The 22,153-nt window shown below is 41.1% G+C and overlaps 1 protein-coding gene across 3 annotated transcripts in view; it reads left to right on the top strand.

The window, feature by feature from the left end:
* The first annotated feature begins 8,531 nt into the window (after nt 1-8,531).
* Nucleotides 8,532-22,153, top strand: part of NDRG2 (NDRG family member 2) — a 43,476-nt gene continuing 29,854 nt past the window's right edge. Inside the window, exons 1-2 of one of the 3 annotated variants that reach the window (XM_032235284.1) lie at nt 8,532-8,600; nt 19,396-19,478. In XM_032235284.1, coding sequence (XP_032091175.1) covers nt 19,401-19,478 — 78 coding nt within the window. In that variant the 5' untranslated portion in view covers nt 8,532-8,600; nt 19,396-19,400. Of the gene's footprint in view, nt 8,653-13,962; nt 13,986-19,395; nt 19,479-22,153 lie in introns of those variants that run through there. The other 2 variants (XM_032235283.1, XM_032235285.1) reach the window with 2 other exon arrangements.

Below are 22,153 nucleotides of genomic sequence, written 5' to 3'. Positions count from 1 at the left end.
TAGCAATAACACTTAGACTTATATGAGGACTCGGATTGTTGTTGGGGGCAATATGCTGACTCTGTAAACCGCTTAGAGAGGGCTGAAAGCCCTATGAAGCGGTATATAAGTCTAATTGCTATATGCCACTTCATAGTACTTTACAGCACTCTCTAAGCCAGGGATCCCCAACAACTGGTCTGTGGACCAGCCCTGGTCTGTGGCACACCAGCAACCAGGGCACAGATACAAGCAAAGCCCCATATGCACAATACAGGCAGCATGCAAAACCACACCCCCTCCAGCCCACAGAAAAAGTTTTCTCCATGGAACCGGTCCCTGGTGCCCAAACATTTGGAGGCCACTGCTTCAAGCGGTTTACAGAATCAGCATATTGTCCCCAACAATCTTGGTCCCAACTTCGGAAGGATGGAAGGCTGAGTTGACCTTGAGCCAGTCAGGATCGGACTCCTGGCAGTGGCTAGAGTCAGCCTGCAACACTGCATTCTAACCACTGTGCTACTACCATTGCATAGTGAATGGCTTCTGCTAGTTGTGAGAGAATAATAATAGAAGGAGAAAATTATTCAGTGCTAAGAAACTTGTCCACTATCACATTCACCTATTTAGGTATCATATTTTTTGGAGTATAAGATGCACCTTTTTCCCTCAAAAAAAGGCTAAAAATCTGGGTGTGTCTTATACACTGAATACAGCATTTTTTGCCTCCCGAAACCTCGCCCCCTTCACCAAAATGGCCGTGCATAGCTTTTAGGAGGCTTTCAGAGAGCTCCTGGGGAGGGCAGAAATGAGCAAAAAAAGGGCTGTTTTTTGCTCATTTTGCCCCCCCCCCAGCCCCCAGGAGCACTCTATAAGCCTCCTAAAGGCTATTTATGCCCTTTTGGGGGGGGGAACAACCCATTTTCGTGAAAAAGGGCTGTTTTTGGGAGGTTTGCAGAGTGCAAAAACTTTGTTTAAAAACTTGCCTCTTCAAAACCTTGGTGCGTCTTATACTCCAGTGCCTCTTCTACTCTGAAAAATACAGTACATGTGTGCATGCATTTCTCCCAACTATTTCAATGACCTCTCTCTAGAATGGCAAAAAGACTCAAACCTAAATTCAGACTGATGATCATTGAAACCATTGCACTGCCCCTTTACAGTCATGTGATCCCAATTTAGGCACTCGACAACCAGCTCATATTTACAATAAGCTGCAGTGTTGGCAGTCATGTGATCATGATTAATGATACTGTCTGCCAGTTTCTAGCAAAAAATATCATTTGGGAAGCTGGATTCACTTAATAACCACATGATTTACATAATGCCTATGGTGATTGACTTATGATGAAATGATCGTAAAATCAGGTCCAGTCATGTGACTTGAGTTACAGCTGCAATGAATTATGAAAAAATTCCAATCCCAGTTGTGATTATAAATCGAGAGCTTCCTATTTTCACACTATACAAGGTGTCCAATCTCCTCAACATACATGCAATTTTTAATATGAACCATGATGCCATCCAAAGATATTATCCTTCAATCCTAGTTGTGATTATTTACTGAATTTATTTACTGAATTTATTTACTGAATGAAAAACATTCTTCAGAAATCAATAAAATTCTATCCATTTATATAGATCAGGGCTTATCCTGAAGTGGAACAGTATAGGGTTTCCTGCCTAGGCAGGTGGTTGGACTAGAAGACTTCCAAGGTCCCTTCCAACTCTGGTATTGTATTGTATTGTATTGTATTGTATTGTATTGTATTGTATTGTATTGTATTGTATTGTATTGTATTGTATTGTATTGTATTGTATTGTATTGTATTGCAATGAACTCAGGAGAAACTAGATCTTACTTTCACAGTATGCAGGCTTTTTTGTTCAGAAATTGCAACAAGAATGTATATTATAACTGCATACTGTACAGTACATGGTGTGGCAGTACTTAACTGTTTTCTCACCTGCTACAGCCTACAAAACACTTCTTACACTGCATCTACATTTGGGTGTTAGATTCTCACATGGAAACACCCATTTCTAGGGAGGGATTACTATATCTACATGGAGGGAAATAAGCAGTGCAAGTACCAAAAAGTTACATTTTAGACCCAGTACTTTTCAATATCTTCATAAATGACAGTTGAGGAAATAGAAGAGGAACTCATCAAATTTGCAGATGACACTAAGGTGGCAGGAATAGCCTACACCCCAGAAAACAAGCTCAGGATCCAAAAAGATCTTCACAGACTTGAACAATGGGCCCTATCCAACAAAATTAAATGTGATGTGGAAAAAAGCAAGGTTTTATACCTGGGCAGGAAAAACCAATGGTGTCAACCCTGAAGATGACATATGTGTAGCCATATTTTATTGTAGTCTTTGTATTATTTTTTCTCTCTATTAGCTTGGGCTTGTAGTAGCTTTGAAGTAGCTTTGAAAAGGATGGATACCTTGCATTTCATTTCTCATGACAAAAGGTACAAGTACAGATTAGAAAGTAAAAAGTACAGATTAAGCGAAACCTGTCTTAAAAACAGTAACTATAAGAGGGACCTTGGGGTTCTAGGGGACAATCACTTAAAATGAGTTAGCCATTTGCAACACAAGTCAAAATAGCTAATACAATCCTTGGTTATATAAACAGAGGCATAAAATCAAAGTAACGTGAAGTAGTACCACTTTATAAAGTCCTAGTAAAACCACACCTGGAATACTGCATCCAGTTTTAGTCACTACATTACAAAAAAGAAGTTGAGACTTTGCAAAAGTGCAAAGAAGAGCAACTAAGATGATTAAAGGCCTGGAGACTAAAATATATGAAGAACAGTTGGAGGATTTGGGTTTGGCTAGTCTAGAGAAAAGAAGGATTAGGAGGGGCAGGATAGCTGTACTCCAGTATTTGAAAGGCTGCCACAAAGAGGAGGGTGTTAATTTATTTTCCAAAGCACCAGGGAGCACAACAAGAAATAATGGGTGAAAACTAACCAAAGAGAGAAGCAACCTGGAATTAAGGAGAAACTTCCTAACAGTGAGGACAATTAACCAGTGGAACAGTTTGCCTTAAGAAATTGTTAGTGTTTCGTCACTGGAAGTTTTTAAGAAGAGACTGGACAGTCATTTGTCTAAAATGGTATAGGGTCTCCTGCTTGAGCAGGGGGCTGGATTAGGAGACCTCCAAAGTCCCTTCCAGCTCTATTCTGATGGAAATGGATTGAATTGTGGTAACATTAAGGAAAGAAAGAGTTACTCAGTTGTTTGTTTGTTTTTTTCCTGGTGAGGTTTGTTATCAGGTCTCTGCATCTGATACAAAGTGTGGTTTAAAAACCCCAAAAATCTATTTTGGCTCTTGTTCACTCTCCAGCTCCTGAAAGCAAGCTCTGGATAGTTCAGTTTATCTGTTTGCCCTGCTAGAAGCGATTTGAGAGAGGGGAGTCTTAAGAATTGAGATTTGAGAGAGAAGAGAATTGAGAGGGAAGTCTTAGGAATGGTTTTGTGAATGTGGGACCTTTTATACCAAAGAAGATGTTTTGAGAAAGAAGGTGAGTGTGGGAACATTTTATCCCAAACAAAGAGCTTTGCCCAAGTATACAGAGTGTCGGAGGCCTTGGCAATTAACTCAAGAGAATGACAAGAGTGATGTGTATAGCTCAGAGAGATCCTGCCCTGGGATTAGTCCAGACCAGGATGCAAACAGTGCAGGGCCTAACTGGTTTGACCAGATAGATATGTCCAAAGAATGTGCCAGGCAAAACAGTTCCACCCAGTCCTGTCAGAAACACAGCATTTAAGTGGATGGATTAGGAAAATATACAGTCACTGACTGCAAACTGAAAAAAGTAGAAAGCTCAGAAAAAAAAGAGATTTTGTGGGAGACAAAGGAATTGTCTACAAAGTGCATGCGTCAGACACAACAATACTTGGTTGGTTCTGGATGTAGTTGCACACTGGTCTACTTCATATATTCTACTGTAATAAGCCAAGATTTGGCTGGGCTTTCAAAACCTGCTATATAAAATAACTGAAGCTGAAAAGATTGGGTTCACAAAACATGCTAAGCTCAAATCAAATAAATGAGAGTTTGATCCAAGCCATGAAAAAGGTGGACTTTTTCAGAGACAGCCACGTCTCTGAAACACAAGCTAAATACCCAGATAAGCATTGGCAGCCCACTGGGATAGATAGTTTTTTTAGTCCCCTTGCTTTTTTACTACCCTCCAGGGACTGTAAAAACTGAAGATGATGTGAGTGATGTTCTTTTAAGCATAATAAACCAAAGTAGCACCACTTTTTATGAGCAAGAAGATTCATGAGGTCTTTGAGTGATGGACTGGGGCCACCTTCTAAAATGTAGTGAGTTAATTAAAAACTGGAGCATTAAATAAAAGTGAATTTGATTCCCCTCATTTACATTTAAATGTCATTAAAATTAAATGTAGCTACTATGATTATGCTCCAATTATATATGCAGTAATTTTCCATTTCTGTAATTATTTCTGACAGAAACAGATTGTGGGCTCCGAATTCAGCTTCTTGGACAACAAGTCCATTTGGCCTTGGTCTGATCAGAGAAAAACAAGGCAATGAAGTTAAGGGCTCTATTTTATTTTTAGAGAACAGGATCATGGCCAGAGTAGATGTTTCCGAGTTCACAATAGAGTTGTTATAATTTGTTACATAACACTCTTCTTCCCAAAAGCTTCAGACACAACCCCACTCTCTGCCTTTCAGCTGCACGATTGTCTTGTGAGGTAGGGGACTGAGCCAAGATCAACCCTTGAGCTTTCTGGACGAACAAAGATGATCTTGGGGGAGGGGGGTATTAGGTTATACTGTAGTGGCATTTTAATCAATTTCCCTGGGCAAAAGCACTTGCAAGACAATGCAGAGAACTGATGCTGGTAGAGACCAAAAGTAACAGCTAAACCTCTCTCTGGCAGCAGCACAAGAGGGGAATCAAACATCCAGGAACTTCAGATGGAGATAAAAGTTTAAATAAACACTCTTTCAATTGCAGCAGGTTAAAAAGAATGAAGAAATAAATAATAGGCTTTAATTATAAGGAATTGCTAAAACTCTTGCCTAATCAAACAAACACAGGGAGAGAAAGGTTTAATCTCCTTTAGGAAACGATTTCATACTTTGAAAGTCTGTTCTACATCTTAAATGTAGTTCTTTCCTCAGTACAATGAAAATCATCTATCCCTTTATAAGGAAAAAGTAGTAGTTTAGGATGGAAGCAAATCTGGTCTTTTCTGATTGGAATCTCTTCATTCTACTTTGGGCATATATTGGAAACCAATTTTTGCTGTACAAAGACATACATGGGCATAATTTTACCTAGTAAATCTTTTAAAATAAATATGCTTCAACCATGCAAGCGTTTCAGGCTTTTGAAGTAAAATGCACTGAGCTGATTAATGAATGCTTGGCACTCATATATAACAGTGCATTTATGTTTTTACATTTTTAATTAAAATGCTCCCTGGAATCTTTCTGGCTACTGGCCAGTACAAACTTTTAGATATAGGGAAGGAAATCCAAGAGAACTATATGACTAGAATAACTCCTATTTATTCCCAATCAAAATGTGTGGGTTTTTTCCCTTTTTAATTTGGGAAGGGGAAATAAAATGCTGATGTTTGTTCTTTGTTTTGTTTTTGTTTTTCACCAGGAAGCTAAGAATGCTGTAGGTGGCTTTTTTTTCCATTTTACACTGATGATCGCCTAATAAAGCTACCTATTAAGTACAGGTAGCCTTTAACTTAAAACCATTTGTTTATCAACTATTCAAAATTACAATGGCACTGAAAAAAGTGGGTTACCACTAGTCCTCGCACCTACAAGTGTCACAGCATATTCACTGTCATATGACCAAATTCAGGTGCTTGGCAGCCAGTGTGTATTTACAAGAGTTGCAAACTCCCAAGGACACATGTTTGCCATTTGCCACTTTCCCAACTGGGAAAGTTAATAGGGCAAGTTAGATTCCCTTAACTGCATGTTTCTCTCAGGAACTACAGTGATTCACTTAACCATAGGAAAAAAGGTTGTAAAATCAAGTGTGACTCACTTAACCACCTTGCTTAGCAATTAAATTCTGGTCCCAAATGCAGTTCTAAGTAAAAAAACTACCTTTAATAGTAGCGGGCCTTGTTTTTTTATATATACAATGGCTTGAACAGTACAGATGTAAGTAATGATATGAACTTCTATGCCATTTTCTAGCTTAGATTCTAGACCTATATTACATTGGTTCAGTTTTATGCTTGTTTGAAGAAAAGTTAAAGCAATGTGCCTAAAATTGTTATAGAGCTAAGCAGCCTGGTCAATTTAGTTTTTTTTTTTAAAAAAAAACAGGGTCAGTTTGGTGCAGTAGTTTAAGGCATCAAAGACCTGATTCTAGTCCCCACTTAAACCAGGTGATTTTGGGCCACTCATTTTCTTTCAGCAGTAGAAAGGAAGTAATTGCACAGCCCTTCTGGAACTCTTGTTAAGAAAGCTGGAGGAATTCATCCAGGCAATCATCAGGAGTCAAAACTTGTTCAAAGGCGTACACATACAAGCACACAAAATCATTTTCAGTCCATCCAATTATGCATGGTATTCAGAACATCCATTCTAGTGATCAGCTGTCACAGTAATAAAACTGTAGCGTTCATCAAACTTGGTGCTCGATATACTTTGAAAAACAAACAGACTAAGATTGAAAAATGCTGAGATTCATTCTTCCTTGAAGCAGAAGAAAAAGACAAGAGTTGGAAACAATCACAGGCAATTGTTCCTGTCTGGATTTGGTGCCTGGGTTTGACAGCTGCAAATGGCACCTTCCATTCTTAGCAGACTAATTTGGAACCAGATTAGTGAAGTGAGCTCCAAATTAAATTGGATCTCACTTCCAAACAAACAGGGATAATAAAGAGCTACCTGGCAATTTGGATAAAAGAACAATCTGGGGGAAAAAAACAGAGCTACATAGGTAGTCCTTGACTTACAGCAGTTTATTTAGTGACTGTGAAAAAAGTGAAAAAATGACCATTTTTCACACTTATGACTTGTTGCAGCAGCAGCTTGAGCCGCAGTGGCATAGTGGTTAGAATGCAGTATTGCAGGCCACTTCTGCTGATCATCGGCTGCCAGCAGTTTGACAGATCAAATCTCACCAAGCTCAAGGTTGACTCAGCCTTCCATCTTTCTGAGATCGGTAAAATGAGGACCCAGATTGTTGGGGGCAATATGCTGGCTGTGTAAAGCCACTTGAGGGGTGTAAAGCATTGTGAAGGGGTATATAAGTCTAAGTGCTACTTCTAAGTGCTATTGCTATCTCCATGGTCACTTGATAAACATTCAGACACTTGGCAACTGACTCATATTTATGATGGTTGCAGTGTCCTGGGGTCATGTGATCACTTTTTGTGGCCTTCTGACAAGCAAAGTCAATGGGGAAGCCAGATTCATTTAATCACCATGTTATAACTTGACTTAGCAACAGAAATTTTGGGCTACATTGTGATGAGGACTACCTGTACTTGCAACCCTTTATAATGAATTGCTCAATACATTAAAATATATATTTGTGATGGGACTCTGGTGTTTAATTTAATTTTAATGGAACAGTGCGAGGTAAACTAAATTCTAGTCTCACTTCAGTGATCCAACCTACTCTCTCCCAATCCTAGGAAGCAGGAAATGGCAAACCACTTCTGATATTTGCCATGATATGGCCAGTGAATGATAACGAAAAGGAGGTGTGAGAGAAATTACAGGAAAAAAAGTCCCTTCGGTTTCCCCAGTCAACAGAAATGAACTGGTGGCATGCTGGAGAGTGGAAATAATAATCCAGGGTTTCCCATTTTTTTTAAAAAGGAGAAAAAACATTGTTTGCTTTCTAATCGTTAATTTGTGCGGAAGGCGACTACACCCGCTGTATGATAGGACTCCGCCTATCCTACCGCACCAAGCGAGGCGCTTTTGTGGTTGGACTGAAGGCTACAGTAGGGGGAAAAAATGAAGCCCCTAGTACGTCAGGGATTATGCTAAAGGAAAGCAGAAACAGCTGTGCGTGTGTGTATGCTGTTGTTATTAATATTACTCCGGATTATTACCGGTTTTATGTTGCTCGCTTCCCCCCCCCCCACACACAACGCCTTATAAATGGGGAGGGACCTTCGACCTCCAGGCGGCGCAGGTTCACCACTACTTGCCACCTTTTGCCACATTTCGCTTTTGCAGCTACAAAAACAGACACGTCTAAAAATATTAGCAGTCCGCAATGGAGTCAGTCCGAATTTAGCTAGGGGAGGGAGAGGCTGAATGAAGGATGAGATGGAGGAGAGGGGGGGGGGAGGTCGCCTTTGTAGGGCTCCCCGTTGTTACCAGGATCTGGAGAAAGATGGTTGCCCGTTCCCCCCCACCTTTCCTTCTCCTCCGCGATCTCCTCCCCTCACGCCCCCTTTCCTTTCCTTGTTGGCAGCCCGGATTGGCAGAGGCGGAGCTGGAAGGGGGAGGGGAGAGGATCCGGGGGGAGGGGTCTCCCTGGGGTGGGGGGAGGTGGTGTTTGCAGTCAGAGAGTCAAAGGCAAGTGAAGGTGGAAGGAGAGACCGAGTGGCGGAGCGCGGGTAGGAAAGCTGCTGCAGACCCAAGGCAGACGAAGCGACGCACGGACAGAGGGTATCCCGAAACAAGGGGGTGGCAGACAATGTGGGGGGGTGGGGCTGCTAAACTGAAAATGTTATTGTTCTTTTTCCTCTTCCCCCTCCCCTCTTTTCCTCGTATGCCCGTTTCTCCCCAGATCGAGCACCCTGAAAAAAACCAGGCAAGGGAAATCTGTTGCAAGGTGTGCGTGAAGCCGTAAGATGAGAGCGTGCTCTATATTACAGAACCACCTCCCCACCTTTCGGCTCCAACCCCCCACACCCACCCCAAATTGGGTAGCTTTCATTCCCAAAGCAGGCAGGCTGCAAATAAACAAACAAACAAACAAACAAAAAGTCCTCCACCGCCTTTCCCCAAGTCAAAACAGCCTTGTGCTGTAGGAGGCGGCCTCGATGCCAATGTTATTAATGCTAGCATTCCCCCCCCCCGTCGTTCTCTTGATTGGGGGGGAGGGGCGGCTTTCTCTTTCCCACCCGAGCCGGAGCTGCTTCGGATTAATACCCTGCTTGGGTTCTTTAATTCGCTGTTCAATTGACCTAATCGGCAAACTCAAATGTCAAATGGGTCGGGTGGGGGGCGGAGGAGAAGGAAACAACAGTCCGGATGGGAGGCAGCCTTTCGCGCCCCCACCCAGACTTTGAAGGGCCAAATTGCCCGCTGGTTTGGGAGAGGAGAACCTTTTCTTCTTGAGGGTATCAGGTGAGAGCGGGGAGGGTGAGATCTTTACCTCCCGGGAGAGAGGGAGAAAAAAAGATGGGAGGATTAATCGGATTGCAGTAAAGGGGAGGGGGGAAATGTGTGAGCTGGCTTGTCTGGGTCTCTGAGGAAGAAGGGCACAGAAGAAGAGGTTAAATACAGGTGAGTGCGTAAACTAAACACTGCTGGATGCTGAACCCAAGCTGTCAAAAGAGTTCTAAGTGCTAATGGCTAGAAGCCTGTGCTGAAGACAAGAGTTTCACAGGTTCAGGAATCCAGAGGTGTGGGAGGGATGACAGGTGGTTTCCAAAGGAATTGGCTTTAGAGTGGTTTGGTTGGGAGCAGGATCAGCCCCGTAAATGGGTTGGTGGTTAATAGAATTCATGGAGCTGCAACAAGGGAGCTAGTCCCTTAGCACTTTGGGGTGTGTCGTCTCCCCTCCTATCCATCCCAGTGCGTTAAAGAGCTATGAACACAAACAGCAGAGTCTAATGCTAGGTTTCTGAGAGATGGGTTGATTTAAAGCAGGTGAATTTGGGGCTCCCTGCATTTCTTGGGAGAGGGCTATAAAAGCGCATTAAGCAGGAACTGATTAGTTGTCCAGAGAACACCAAGAAGTAAAACTGGGTTCCTTCCACTTGTGGGGTTTACAGAAAGGAAGCTTGTGAGGACACTGGGTGCTACTGAGGTTAAATATGCTATGGGGAATCTATGAATGAAGTTCAAAGATTTTTATTCCTAGTTGAAAGTAAGGCATGGTGGGGAGGTGAGACAATGTTCATATTCCCTGGAGCCAGACTGGAGTGTGTTGTGCTGCTTGTTTTTGCAGCCAGAGGCTTCACATGGAGGTGCCAAGGGGACTTGGCAGGGAACCATTCCTTGTGCTGGAACCTGTAGGCACCTGGAAACCTTCTGGCACAGGTTGCCCCATTGGCCCACAAGCATTTCCTGGTCTTGTGCTGAAAATAAAGGAAATGCTTCTCAAACAAGGGTGTTTGCCTCTAGCCATGTTTCAGAAGGCTGTAATTTGACCTTCAGGCCCCTGAAGATGTGGTGTAAGGAGTCGATGCCTTACTGTCCAAAGAAAAAGTTTGTGGGAATAAGCCAAGATGAAAGATTGTAGCAGCAACTGATTTAGTCCATATGTGCTTCCAGGTGCCCCACTTATCACATAGTTTCAATTGTTTCTATTTTGCTTTTAAATTGGAGCATATTTTGTTAAGATCTGAGTGTCACCAAATCTAGATTAAAGGTAAAGGTAAAAGTTCCCCTTGCACATATGTGCTAGTTGTACCCAACTCTAGGGGGCAGTACTCATCTCCGTTTCAAAGCCGAAGAGCCAACGCTGTCTGAAGACGTCTCCGTGGTCATATGGCCGGCATGACTAAACGCTGAAGGGGCATGGAATGCTGTTACCTTCCCATCAAAGGTGGTTCCTATTTTTCTGCTTGCATTTTTACATGCTTTCGAACTGCTTGGTTGGCAGAAGCTGGGACAAGTAATGGGAGCTCACTCTGTTATACGGTACTAGGGGTTCAAAACGCCAAATTGCCGACCTTTCTAATCGACAAGCTCAGCATCTTAGCCACTGAGTCACTGCGTCCCTTAAAATCTAGATTAGGGACCAAGAAAATTGGGAGTGGTCAGTAAGCATATGTAGCTTGCTACAGCTTGGGTGAATCATACATTTGAAATTTTTAATTCCTAAGTGGATGCTAATACCTACCTTTGTAGATGTGGGCTAGAAAGATGAAGTCAAATGGTGCTTCTAATATTAACGAGGGATAGGAGGTCCTTTAGGTAAGAAAGGGAACTTTTGAAGATCTCAATGCTGAATCAGAGTTCCCAGTATCCCTCATCTTAGGCTGCATCTTTGAAAGCAGCACCTGGAAGGCTTCAAAGATTTCTCGCCCATAGCAGATCAACTATTCAGTCCAGGATCAAATGTAATCATCTCATCTTTCTATGATTTGGAGGAAGTAGATACAGTATGCATTGCTTACCATGTAAACAATGCACACTGAAGGTGCTGCTCAGGCTCCTTTGGCTTAGCATATGGAAACCTTATTGTTTTGCATTTAATTGTTCAACAGGTGGGTAACGTCTAGCAAAGCAATTCTAAGCTGCACAAACTACACCTGTTGGTCTCTGAGTTGAGCTGGTGGCCAAAAAAACCCTGAATCCTGCCAAACTAGATGAGAAGAAGAAGGGGAAAAAAGACAGTAATTTTGGAAAGCATATTTGGAAAGAATGAGACAAAGAAGCCAAGAATCTTTAATGTCAGAATCCTTAATGTCAGGAAAACCTAGTCTATTATGTTAGAAACAGGGCTACTTTTCTATTTGGAATTATGGATCTCCCACTCCCCTAGTCCATACTTTCCTCTCTGCTTTCTTAACAAGGAATAAGGGAATCCTGATGCCTGGCAATAGCCTAGGCTTCTTTGTACAGGGCTGGGAGTATCTACTAAGTGTAGAGTTGCTACATCATGGAGTCATGACTTTTTGGATGCTTGCTCTTTGCAGGCCCCATTAAGGGCCCCTCAGTGGCAAGAAGCTCCTGGGGAACTGGATGGCTGCCCGAGTCATGGTGATCGAAACAGCTATTTATGGCTCAGGAGGGAGATCCTTGGATGGAGCCCAGCGTGGGAAGCAGACATAGTACCTGAGGGAGGAGGGGAAAGAGATAGAGAGACAGTAGAAGAAAGAATGGAATATTGCATGTTCTTACTGGGCCCTGGGGAGCCTACCCCAGGGTCAAGGATGGAGCAACACTAAGAGATGGAAGAGAGGGTGGGCTTGCAGCCAGGCAGAGGGAAAACAGCCTAGTTGCTAAGAGTGAAGGGGGGAATACTTAGTCATGCATTTGCCTTCCTCTGCTCCCCCCTTCCTCTTTTTGCTTTGCAAGAAAAATGCCAATGCAAAATCTTTTGTAGCATGATAGGGCATGTAAGCCTTAATATACAGAAGTCTCTGAATTATGTACTAGGGACCGGGAAGTAGACATTGGGGGTGGAGGAGAGAAGATGGTGATCCATTTGAGGACAAACAGTGCTACATGGCTCATTTCTCTTTCTCCAGGAATGGGTAGGTCCATGGAAGAGACGTTTCTGGGATTGAGATCTTTGTAGCCATAATTCAGTGTACTAACATACTAAGAGCACATGTATTTATGAGTGTAGAGTTCCCTGCTCCAATTTTCCCTTGAGGCAAGAGGAATGACAGTTCCATTTTTTTTCAACTGAGAAGACTCATCAGGATATATGTCTGGGTTGGCAGAACATATGGACACACCTCTAGCACAGCACAGTTAATAACTCCGTGTTCTGGTCTTGTGCAAGTTCCTGTTTTTTTAAAAAAAACATTTTAAAGGAAGACTGTAAACTACTGCAGATAGGTAAGACTGTTCCACAATGGGGTTCAGCATCAATTGATGATGTGCAGAGATCAAGATGTGATGAATGAAAACAGTTCCCATATCCAGATGGACCTTCTGCATTGATTTAGCTGTATCTTTAAGTGGGGTACTCTCGCACTATGTGGGATAGTTTAGTTCAGGTGGTACAAGTTTAGTTCAGATACACTTCTGTATATTAAGGATTTGCACACAGAGAAATCTGGAATAAGGCTTTGAACCTCGACAATTATTTTTTTAAACCAATTAAATGGCCAAAGATGTAATGATTAAATAGGCTAGAAACTGGGACACCAGTTTAGTTCTAATCCTGCCTTAGGCATGATGCCAACTGTGTGATCTTGGGCCAGTCACTCTATCTCAGCCCTAGAAAACAGAAAATGGCAAACTACTTCTGAAATCTTGCCATGAAAACTACATGGACTTGTCCAGGAAGTTGCCAGGAGTCACTGGCTTAGGCACATACACATACAAAATATGACAAAAAGCTTATGTTTGCTAAATCTTATGAGATTTATCTATAACTTGCAAGATTTTGTTTATGAAAACTAAAATTTGTTGAAATTGGTGATATTTTGGACATATATATCAATGTAATATTGTACAGTAATAGTTTATATTACATTAGTGTCCATACCAAAGATTACTGCAATACGCTGAGATATCATCAGTCATTCTTAGACTGTAAGTTAGGAATCATTATTGTGGTGAAAATGTTCTGTTCATTATGTTGCATTAGTGATATACGAGCGTATATGAATCAACTCTGAAGCAAAGGTAATTTGCCCAAACTGCCAAGTGAACAAGATCGATAGCTTTAACCAAGGTAAATTAAATATTGAAAAATAAAAATAAAAACTGATTTAATTTAAACTTCCCATTTTGAAATGCATATGTTTTCTGAATAGATCCAAATAACCAGATGGCTATAACACAGTTAAAGTAGATAGACTAGGTTCCACATCATGTATGTGGTTTGTTTGATTTTAGTTTTGTATATTGTCTGAACGCCAGCCATTATGGTTTATTGCTCACCAAACAATAAGAAAGCATCTATCATAATATAAGCCATGGTTAAGCAGATAATGGCTTAGCACAATGTACTAAGCGATTATTGCTTAATTTTTGCTAGCACAAAAGAGCCGTGGTGGCGCAGGAGTTAGAATGCAATATTGCAGGCTGATTCACAGTTGGATTCTGAATGGCTCAAGGTTGACTCAGCCCTTCATCCTTCAGAGGTCAGTAAGATGGGGATCCAGATTATTGGGGGCAATATGCTGACTTTGCAAATCTCTTAGAGTGGGCTGTAAAGCACTATGAAGTTATATATAAATTTAAGGGCTATTGCTATTGTTACTAACCTAATCAGGGAGTGGGTCAATTAGAGCAACCTATTGATTGGTTTTAGTTTAATATTTTGTGTAATGTCTACATGTGAACCATGACTAATTGAGACATTACCATAATATATACATAATACATTACCATATTACCATGACTGCTCAAATCAATAGTTTTATTCTGTCTTCCAGGGATAATAGAGGGAGGAGCTTAAAATGGTGATACAGCATTGTGTAATATGTAAATATGTGCCCCCTGATTCTACACACTTAACTTATCCTAGATTTGTCCTGCAAATTGGCAGGATATTCAATGTACATGTTGGAGCATATTCCAAAATGCATGGTTGTACCTGAAAATGCCGTACAACTTCACCTATGTCCCTTTGTTGAAAGCTAAGATTGCAGTTCTCTACACACATGATAATAAAAGTCCAAAATGTTTTTTTTTTCCTTCCTGAGGAAGCCTTCACATTTCGAGTTTAGACTAGTGCTTCTGAAACTTACCAACTTAAAGATGTGTAGACTTCAACTCCCAGAATTGCCCAGCCTGTATGGGAGTTGAAGTCCACACATCTTAAAGCTGTTGAGGTTGAGAAATACTCCTTTAGACTAGTGGGTCCCAATCTTTTCTTCACCACGGCCCCTCTTTATATAACTTTTGTGGCCACTGACACCCTCCCCCCAAAGACTTAACTCAGGATTTAAATTAATGGTGAAATTCAATTTTTTTTTCCTGGTTCTGTGGACATGGCTTGGTGGGCATGGCAAGGGAAGGATACTGCAAAATCTCCATTCCCACCCCACTCCTGGGGGAAAGATATTGTAAAATCTCCATTCCCACCCACCCCCCTCTGGGGCCAGTCAGAGGTGGGATTTGCCAGTTCTCTGAACTACTCAAAATTTCCGCTACTGGTTCTCCAGAACCTGTTGAATTTCATCCCTGATTTAAATCATAACATTTCTTCAAACCTTTGCAGATCCCTTGTGATGGCATTGCAGCACCCCAGGGGACTCAGGCCACTGATTAGACCAGGGGTGTCAAACTCGCATCGTCACAGTCCCAACACATGACAGATCACAACTTTTCCTCCCTTCACTAAACCGGGTGTGGGCATGCAAATTTGACAGCCCTGGGTTCTATTGAGTAAACAATATGAGTTGGGAAGTAAGTGGTCATCTTGTTTGATAAGCAGTTTTATGCATATTCATTGTTTGGGATCAAAGCATATTGTAATTACTTGCATAAAATAGGACACAATCATGATGTCCTTGGATAAGTGTAGCAAGAGATTTCCTAATTGCAGGGACAAGCAATCTAGTACCTTCACAAGTTTTGAACTTGAACTATTAATAGGGACTTGCAGAGTAGACTACAGTATGATTGTAGGAATGGTGATCCCAAACATCTGGAGGGCTCCAGATCTTCTACCCTAGCAAATATAGTAGCTACATTGGTTAATATTGGAACCCAGTAAAACATTAGCAGGAAACAAAATGCAGGTGACAAAATTGTATCATCATAATACATAATCTCTGAAGTTAGTTGCTTTACTAATGGTTATTAGTAAAAAGTAATTTAAGCAGAAAAGCATTTTTGGTTGAATTGCTATCAAGTGTACACTACAGTCCCGACTAGTATTTTCGTTAGGAATTATTTCATGAAAAGCCATGCATTTAGAAGGTAGTAAGTTGGACAAGGCTATTTTAACTTAGCCACTCAGAAAATGAACAGTGTCTTATATCAAATAAACCTGCTTACATTTACATTTCAGTCTGAATTTCTAATTTCACAATGAGTGCCCTTAATCACATTAATATAAACATTTTTAAATATGAAATCTGCATGGGGAAAACTTTTCTTCTAGAAATGTAAATGTTTAGGAACTGAATGTATTCTTTTAGGGAAAGAATAAATAGGGAATCCTAAGCCCTAGGGGAGACCTCTGAAGAAATCTGAACACAATTTTGCAGCTTTATTGGACTGAATTTTTTTGCTAGGATCATATTAAAATGGACCATATAAATAATAGGTTTCACGCATTGCTAAATGACTAATTCCAGTGGTGTTTGGAATATGCTGCAGAATTGTTATTTAAAAGAAAAAAATGAAGTCCATTGAGGCCCCTCTCTGAATTATTTTGTCATTACTATACAGCTGGCCTTCTATGTATATCCATAATTGATCCTGCCCACCATGGTTATAAGTCATGGCAGTCATAAATTGGATTATCCACACGACTAACTCAATTTTATTTTATTTTTTGTGTATTGCTCATTAATCAAACAAATGGTTCACTAACGGCTGATTTTGCCAAAAAATGGAAGTAAATGCCACTTTTTGGTAAGGTTGACTCAGTCTTCCATCCTTCCGAGGTTGGTAAAATGAGGGTCCAGATTATTGGGGCATAATATGCTAACTCTGTAAACCGGTTAGAGAGGGCTGTAAAGCACTGTGAAACGGTATATAGGTCTAAGTGCTATTGCTATTGATAAAATAATCACATAAAATAGTCACATAATCATGGGATACTATAAATAGCTATAAATATGAGCCAGTTGCAAGTACCTGAAATGCATTCATGTGAATGTGGTGGGAAACTGGCCATCAGAACTTCAGAACCAAGTCGTAAGTAGTCCCAGGAAGGAGAATCGTAACTTTGAATGGTCAATAAATAACTAATCATAAGTTGAGAACTACCTTTATTACTCATGTAGCAGCTGTTATACGGATCTTGATTATCTGCTGCCATCCCAGCAATCAACATTGCTGGTGATATCCCTCTTGCACAGTGAGCCATGTCATTCTGTGACTCATGAACAATTTGTGGATTGCATTGGACATTTTTGTTCAAAACTACCAAGGAGTATAGGGGGCTGATTTTGGAAAACTTCTATAAGTGCCTAATCAGAGCATTGCATTTTGAAACCTCCTGGAATATTGGAACAGTCCTAAAACATGTCACCACAACCTTTGAAGCACAGTAAACTACTAAAGACCATAGCTCACTGGTAAAGTACCTTTAAAAAAAAAAGACTTTTCTTTTTTAAATAATTATATTATTTTTAATAACTTAAGGCATCAGACCAATGATGCAGTTCAGCCGATTCTATCCAGTTTAGGTGAACTGGCTTCGCCCACCCACCCAGATGTCATCAGGGCCCATTTTTGATGCTCTGTGCATGCGCAGAAGGTCCTGCGCATGCGCAGAGGTCGTGTGTGCACATGCTCACATTTGCAAACCGGTAGTGAAGGTAAGTTGATTTCACCCATGTATCAGGCATATTTATAGTTGTCCTTCCTCCTATTTTTTCCCTTAACAACAACCCTGTGAATTGAGTTTAGCTGAGAGAGAGAGTGATTGGCTCAGAGTTGCCCAGCTGGGCTTTCATGCCTTAAGATTTCACAGGTTCTGGCCTGGAGCCTTAACCACTGCACCCAACTGGCTCTTTTTGTGTGTGTAAGTCGGTGGATTGAATTTGTGGCATTTCCAGCAAGGCCTTCAAAGATATTTTCCATCTGCAAATCCGAGGTGGGTTCCTACCGGTTTGGACCGGTTCGGCTGAGTAGGTAGTAACTTGGCCTGCCACTCCCCCAAACCGGATATCATCTTGTTTTTTGCTTCTGCGCAGAAGCAATATTTTTAGTACTGTGCATGCACGCGTAGTGTGCACCAAGTGTGCCCGCAGCACGTCTCTGAGAAACCAGCAGTAGCAGCACCTGGAACCTACCCCTGCTACAGATGAGGGGAAAATGTATAGACAATTGTCAATATCAATAGATGGACTGTAGAGGACCAGCAGTTCAACTCAACAGAACGCAAGTGTTTATATTCCTGTCTCATTCGGCTGGTGCTGGCCACTTGCCAAGGTGTGGCTGTTTATATGAAATCATGCCTGATTATATAATGAGGGGGTCTAGATCTAGGTCTAGATCAGGGTTGACTTCTTCGCCTCTGTTGTGTTATCCCCTCTCAGCTTCAGTTCCCCTACCTGAAGAAAAGCAAGGTAGGTTTTTGCACGAATGAGTAACAGAAAACCACCTCAACTCCACAGAGTTAGAACCCCACTCAGATCAAGACAAGGTGTCTCACACACATCACAGGGTCACAAAACACCAAGCATATCAGTCTGTCTCCAAAACAGTCTATTTTTTTTAAAAAAAAATTGGCCCATTAAAAGGCTGTTATAAAAAAAGATTCTATTTTTGAGGTGATAGACTGAGAATGAATTCAAGTTTGTTTTGGAGAGCAGCCATAAACAGCTTTTCTCAATCTGACACTTTTCAGATGTTGTCAGGCCACAGCTCCAGAATTCCTAAGATGGCTTGGGATTTTGGAAGTTGTAGTCCCAAGGCAGGAGGCTGGGGAAGGCTGATCTTAAGAGAGTATAAATGTATGCAGGAAAGGGCTTACAAGATGAAGCTTAAAAAATAAGATGTAAAACTTGGCAGTTTTCACAATTACTTGGCTTCTTTTGGGTGCCCAATGTCTCACATTTGCAGCAAAGATTAATGGTTTCAGACTGCTGGTTTGGACGAACCAGTAGCTCTGACGATCAGCTAGGAGAAAACTGGTTCACCTCAACAATCAGATGGGCCTATCCGCCCGCCCACGCTATTTTCCTACCTTTATCTTCTCAGCTGATTTGCATGGTAGAGCAGATTGCCATGCGAATCAGCTGTGTTATTCCTCCAAAGAAACAAGACTTCTTCAAACTGTGCGCGTGTGCAAAATCGTGCATCACCGAACCAGTTGTTAAAGCGGGAGGATCCCACCACTGGTTTCAGTGCTAGTTTTTAACATGCCCTGTTAACACTTTATAATCTTTATAGGTCTACCACAGTCCAGATGAGGTCTATAAGTAGCTAAGTGTTGCTTGTGATAGAAAAATACATTTAATGGCTGGCAGCATCCCCATCCTTGTTAGCTTAAGTTCAAAGCAGTTGGTGGTTCATACATGCATGTTGAGTTCTTGATGTTTGTTCTTCCTGAGGATATTTCATTACCTGGCTAGGTAGCAGTGCCAGTTCTATTCCCAACTGTGGATATATCTGACTGACTTTGCATTCACTTGCTAGTTGGCAGCTGAATGAGAGATTGTGTGGCCAAATAGGAAAGTGTTGTATTTGAATATCCACATCTTATCTACTTAGGTTAGTTCCCAAATGACTCAACCATATGTGCAGCCATCATTTGTCATTATCAAGTGAGGGAGAGTGAAAGTGACATCACCCAATCAATGGTTCATTAATATATACATTTCCTCCATTAACATATCCCCTGATTGTCTTTGTCTTTTGTCCCAGGTGCCATGACAGAACTCCAGGAAGTGCAGATCACTGAGGAAAAGCCACTACTGCGAGCACCAGGAGCACCTGATCCGGGCAAGGTTAGTACAAAATGGGGAGGAAACCGTCTCTCTCCATCCTTCTGCTGCTGCTTTTCCCCCCTTCTCATCAGCATATTTCCAAATTGTATCCAGGCCTGCTTATTTCCATCTTTACCGGTCCTACTTCTATCCCATCTTTGCAGAGAAGTTGCATTCATAACTGCCTTTTTTCAAAACCTACCTTATAGATTTATCTCTCTGGCAGTAGTTTTCCAGGTTTTCCCCATCACTTTGAGCTTCAACCTTTCTAAAGGCGCCAGAGTCTAATGTATCTGTGTATGCCATCGTTCCTTTATTATTAGCTAAAAAAATGTCCTTCTCTGTCAAGTTGGAAACTTTCTAAGCCCGGATCCATGCATGGTCAAATGCCTGTCTCTTTAAAGGAAAGGTAAACAGCGTGTGCTTTTCTTGGATATTGTTGGCTTGCAATTCTCCTTATTCCTTATCGCTGGTCATACTGTGTGTGGCTATTTGGCAATGTTTGAAGAACAACTTGTTGGTCATCCTTACTTTGCAAGTCTTAGAGGCGAAGATGTAACAGCTGTTATGTTCTTATTGGAGAATGATCAAACCTGTATCTAATTCCACAGCAGCAGTAGGTAATAAATTATAATTGTATATCTAAATATAATTCTTAGTTGAGACAAGAGAACCTGAGATCTTCTTGTAGTTGCTGTACTTCAGCAACTATAGTCCAGCAGTGAAATTCAGCAGGTTTTGACAAGTTCTGGAGAACTGATAATGGAAATTTTGAGTAGTTCACAGAACCAGAAAATACCACCTCTGGCTGGGTCCAGAGTGGGGTGGGAGTGGAGATTTTGCAATATCCAATATCCTTCCCCCAGGAATGGGGAGGGAATGGGGATTTTGCAGTATCTGTCCCCTGCCACACCTACCAAGCCATGCCCACAGAACTGGTAGTAAAAAAAAATGAATTTCACCACTGCTATAGTCCCTGCTAGGCAGGCCTGTTGGTGAAAAATGAAAGGCAATGTGATTTAGTATGCATCTGGAGAAAGACACTTTTATTTTACATCGTGAAGCTAACAGTATAGGTTTTATACAATCACTAGAATCCTATCAAGCATGATACACTAATATTCCTAGATTATTTTGATGCAACATTAAAATATTAAAAGCTACTTGGAAGTACTGTTGTTAGTTGATTAGGAGAGAGGAGAATCAGCTTGACCTATTTATGTGCCTTTAACAGCTATTTGGATGTACAGAATTCGGCAGATAAAGCTTTCCGCAGCCCAGATCAGTGCTTCTCAAATTTGGCAGCTTGAAGATGTATGGATTTCAATCCCCAGAATTCCCCAGCCAGCATGCTGGGGACTTGAAGTCCACACATCTTCAGGTTACCAAAGCTGAGAAACACTGGCTTAGATGCATATACAGTGACCTGCACATCATGATTATTAAAGAAACTAGTACAAAGCCAATGGAGGGGTGGGGGGAGTGGCAGTTGTTTTTCCAAGCAGTTGCTAAGGGCACTGCCAGGAATAAGTGTAATCAATCTGTCAAGGTCCTACTTCCTCAAGGCCTACTTTTAACTTTCCCTGGAACTTCCTTTTTGGTATTAAAGCATTCAGCCAAAGACAATAATAAGGACAAAAAGGACATCTAATTGCCCTGTGTTCTTCCAGTGGCGAACAGCAAATACTACATACAACAATGGGGCTGGCAAAGAATTAGACCTCTTATTGAGGAGGACCAATGAAAGGAGGAAAAGATCCTGCATGTTCCGTAAGAGAGGCTATTTCGGCAAATTTTTGACATACCAAAATTTTCTTAATGTTTCGACTCAACTAAGAAAAATGCAGGAACTTCATCTCCTTTCATATCTGAATAAACCTGCATCCTTCATTCTCCATTATCAAATACTAGTATAATTATTGGTAAAGGACACTGAATAGACTTGATCCTTAAATAGTGGCATAAACCTCCATCCTTGCTAGGTGCTTTAAATTGATTTTAGATAAGAGATATATCTACAGAAGGGGGTTGATTGCAAGATGAACAAGGGTTTTGAAGCATACAATAAAACTTTGCTGAAAATAGTAAATGTTGAGGAAGGTGAAAATCCAGAACCCCGTGTGTTATACACCATTCTTTGAGCTCTCAGCATGAAATAACATAAGCACAAGAAATAAATGGAAGTGAATGCTTGCCCTTCTCTCTATGTTTTCAGCAGTGGAAAATTTTCACATTGTTGTAATGTTGTTGGGGAAGATCAGTAAGTGAAACATGATCAGCCTATTGAAATCTTTGGGAGTTGCACAAACTAGGAGTGGTAATTTAAACTTCTTTGGCAGACCCCTTCTTCAAAAGATTCCCTATTAAAAGATATAATTACAGTTAGTTGTCACCAATCAGGCTGAACCTCCTGACCTGCCCTAATTTGTCTCACTGGGAAGTTTTAAGTCATTCATGTCAGTCTGCAAAAATAGAAAAAGGGGGTACTTTGATCTTCCTGACCAAAGTCAGCATTGCAAAACTTAAAAAAAAACACATTGCGCCAATTCTGAAACATAGGGTATAACCATGGGGGAGGTTTTAGCAAGAATTTCCCTTTTTAAATGAAAAGAGGTTTATTGGGAATAAGTAATATATGAAAACTAAACTAATAATCACACACAAAGAATTCCAGGTAAAATCAATTCAGCCAGCCT

The sequence above is a fragment of the Thamnophis elegans genome, chromosome Z, assembly GCF_009769535.1.
Source record: "Thamnophis elegans isolate rThaEle1 chromosome Z, rThaEle1.pri, whole genome shotgun sequence".
NCBI classification, from domain to species: Eukaryota; Metazoa; Chordata; class Lepidosauria; order Squamata; family Colubridae; genus Thamnophis; species Thamnophis elegans.
The sequence above is the reverse complement of the archived record's forward strand: the minus strand, read 5'-3'. Positions and strand labels throughout refer to the sequence as shown.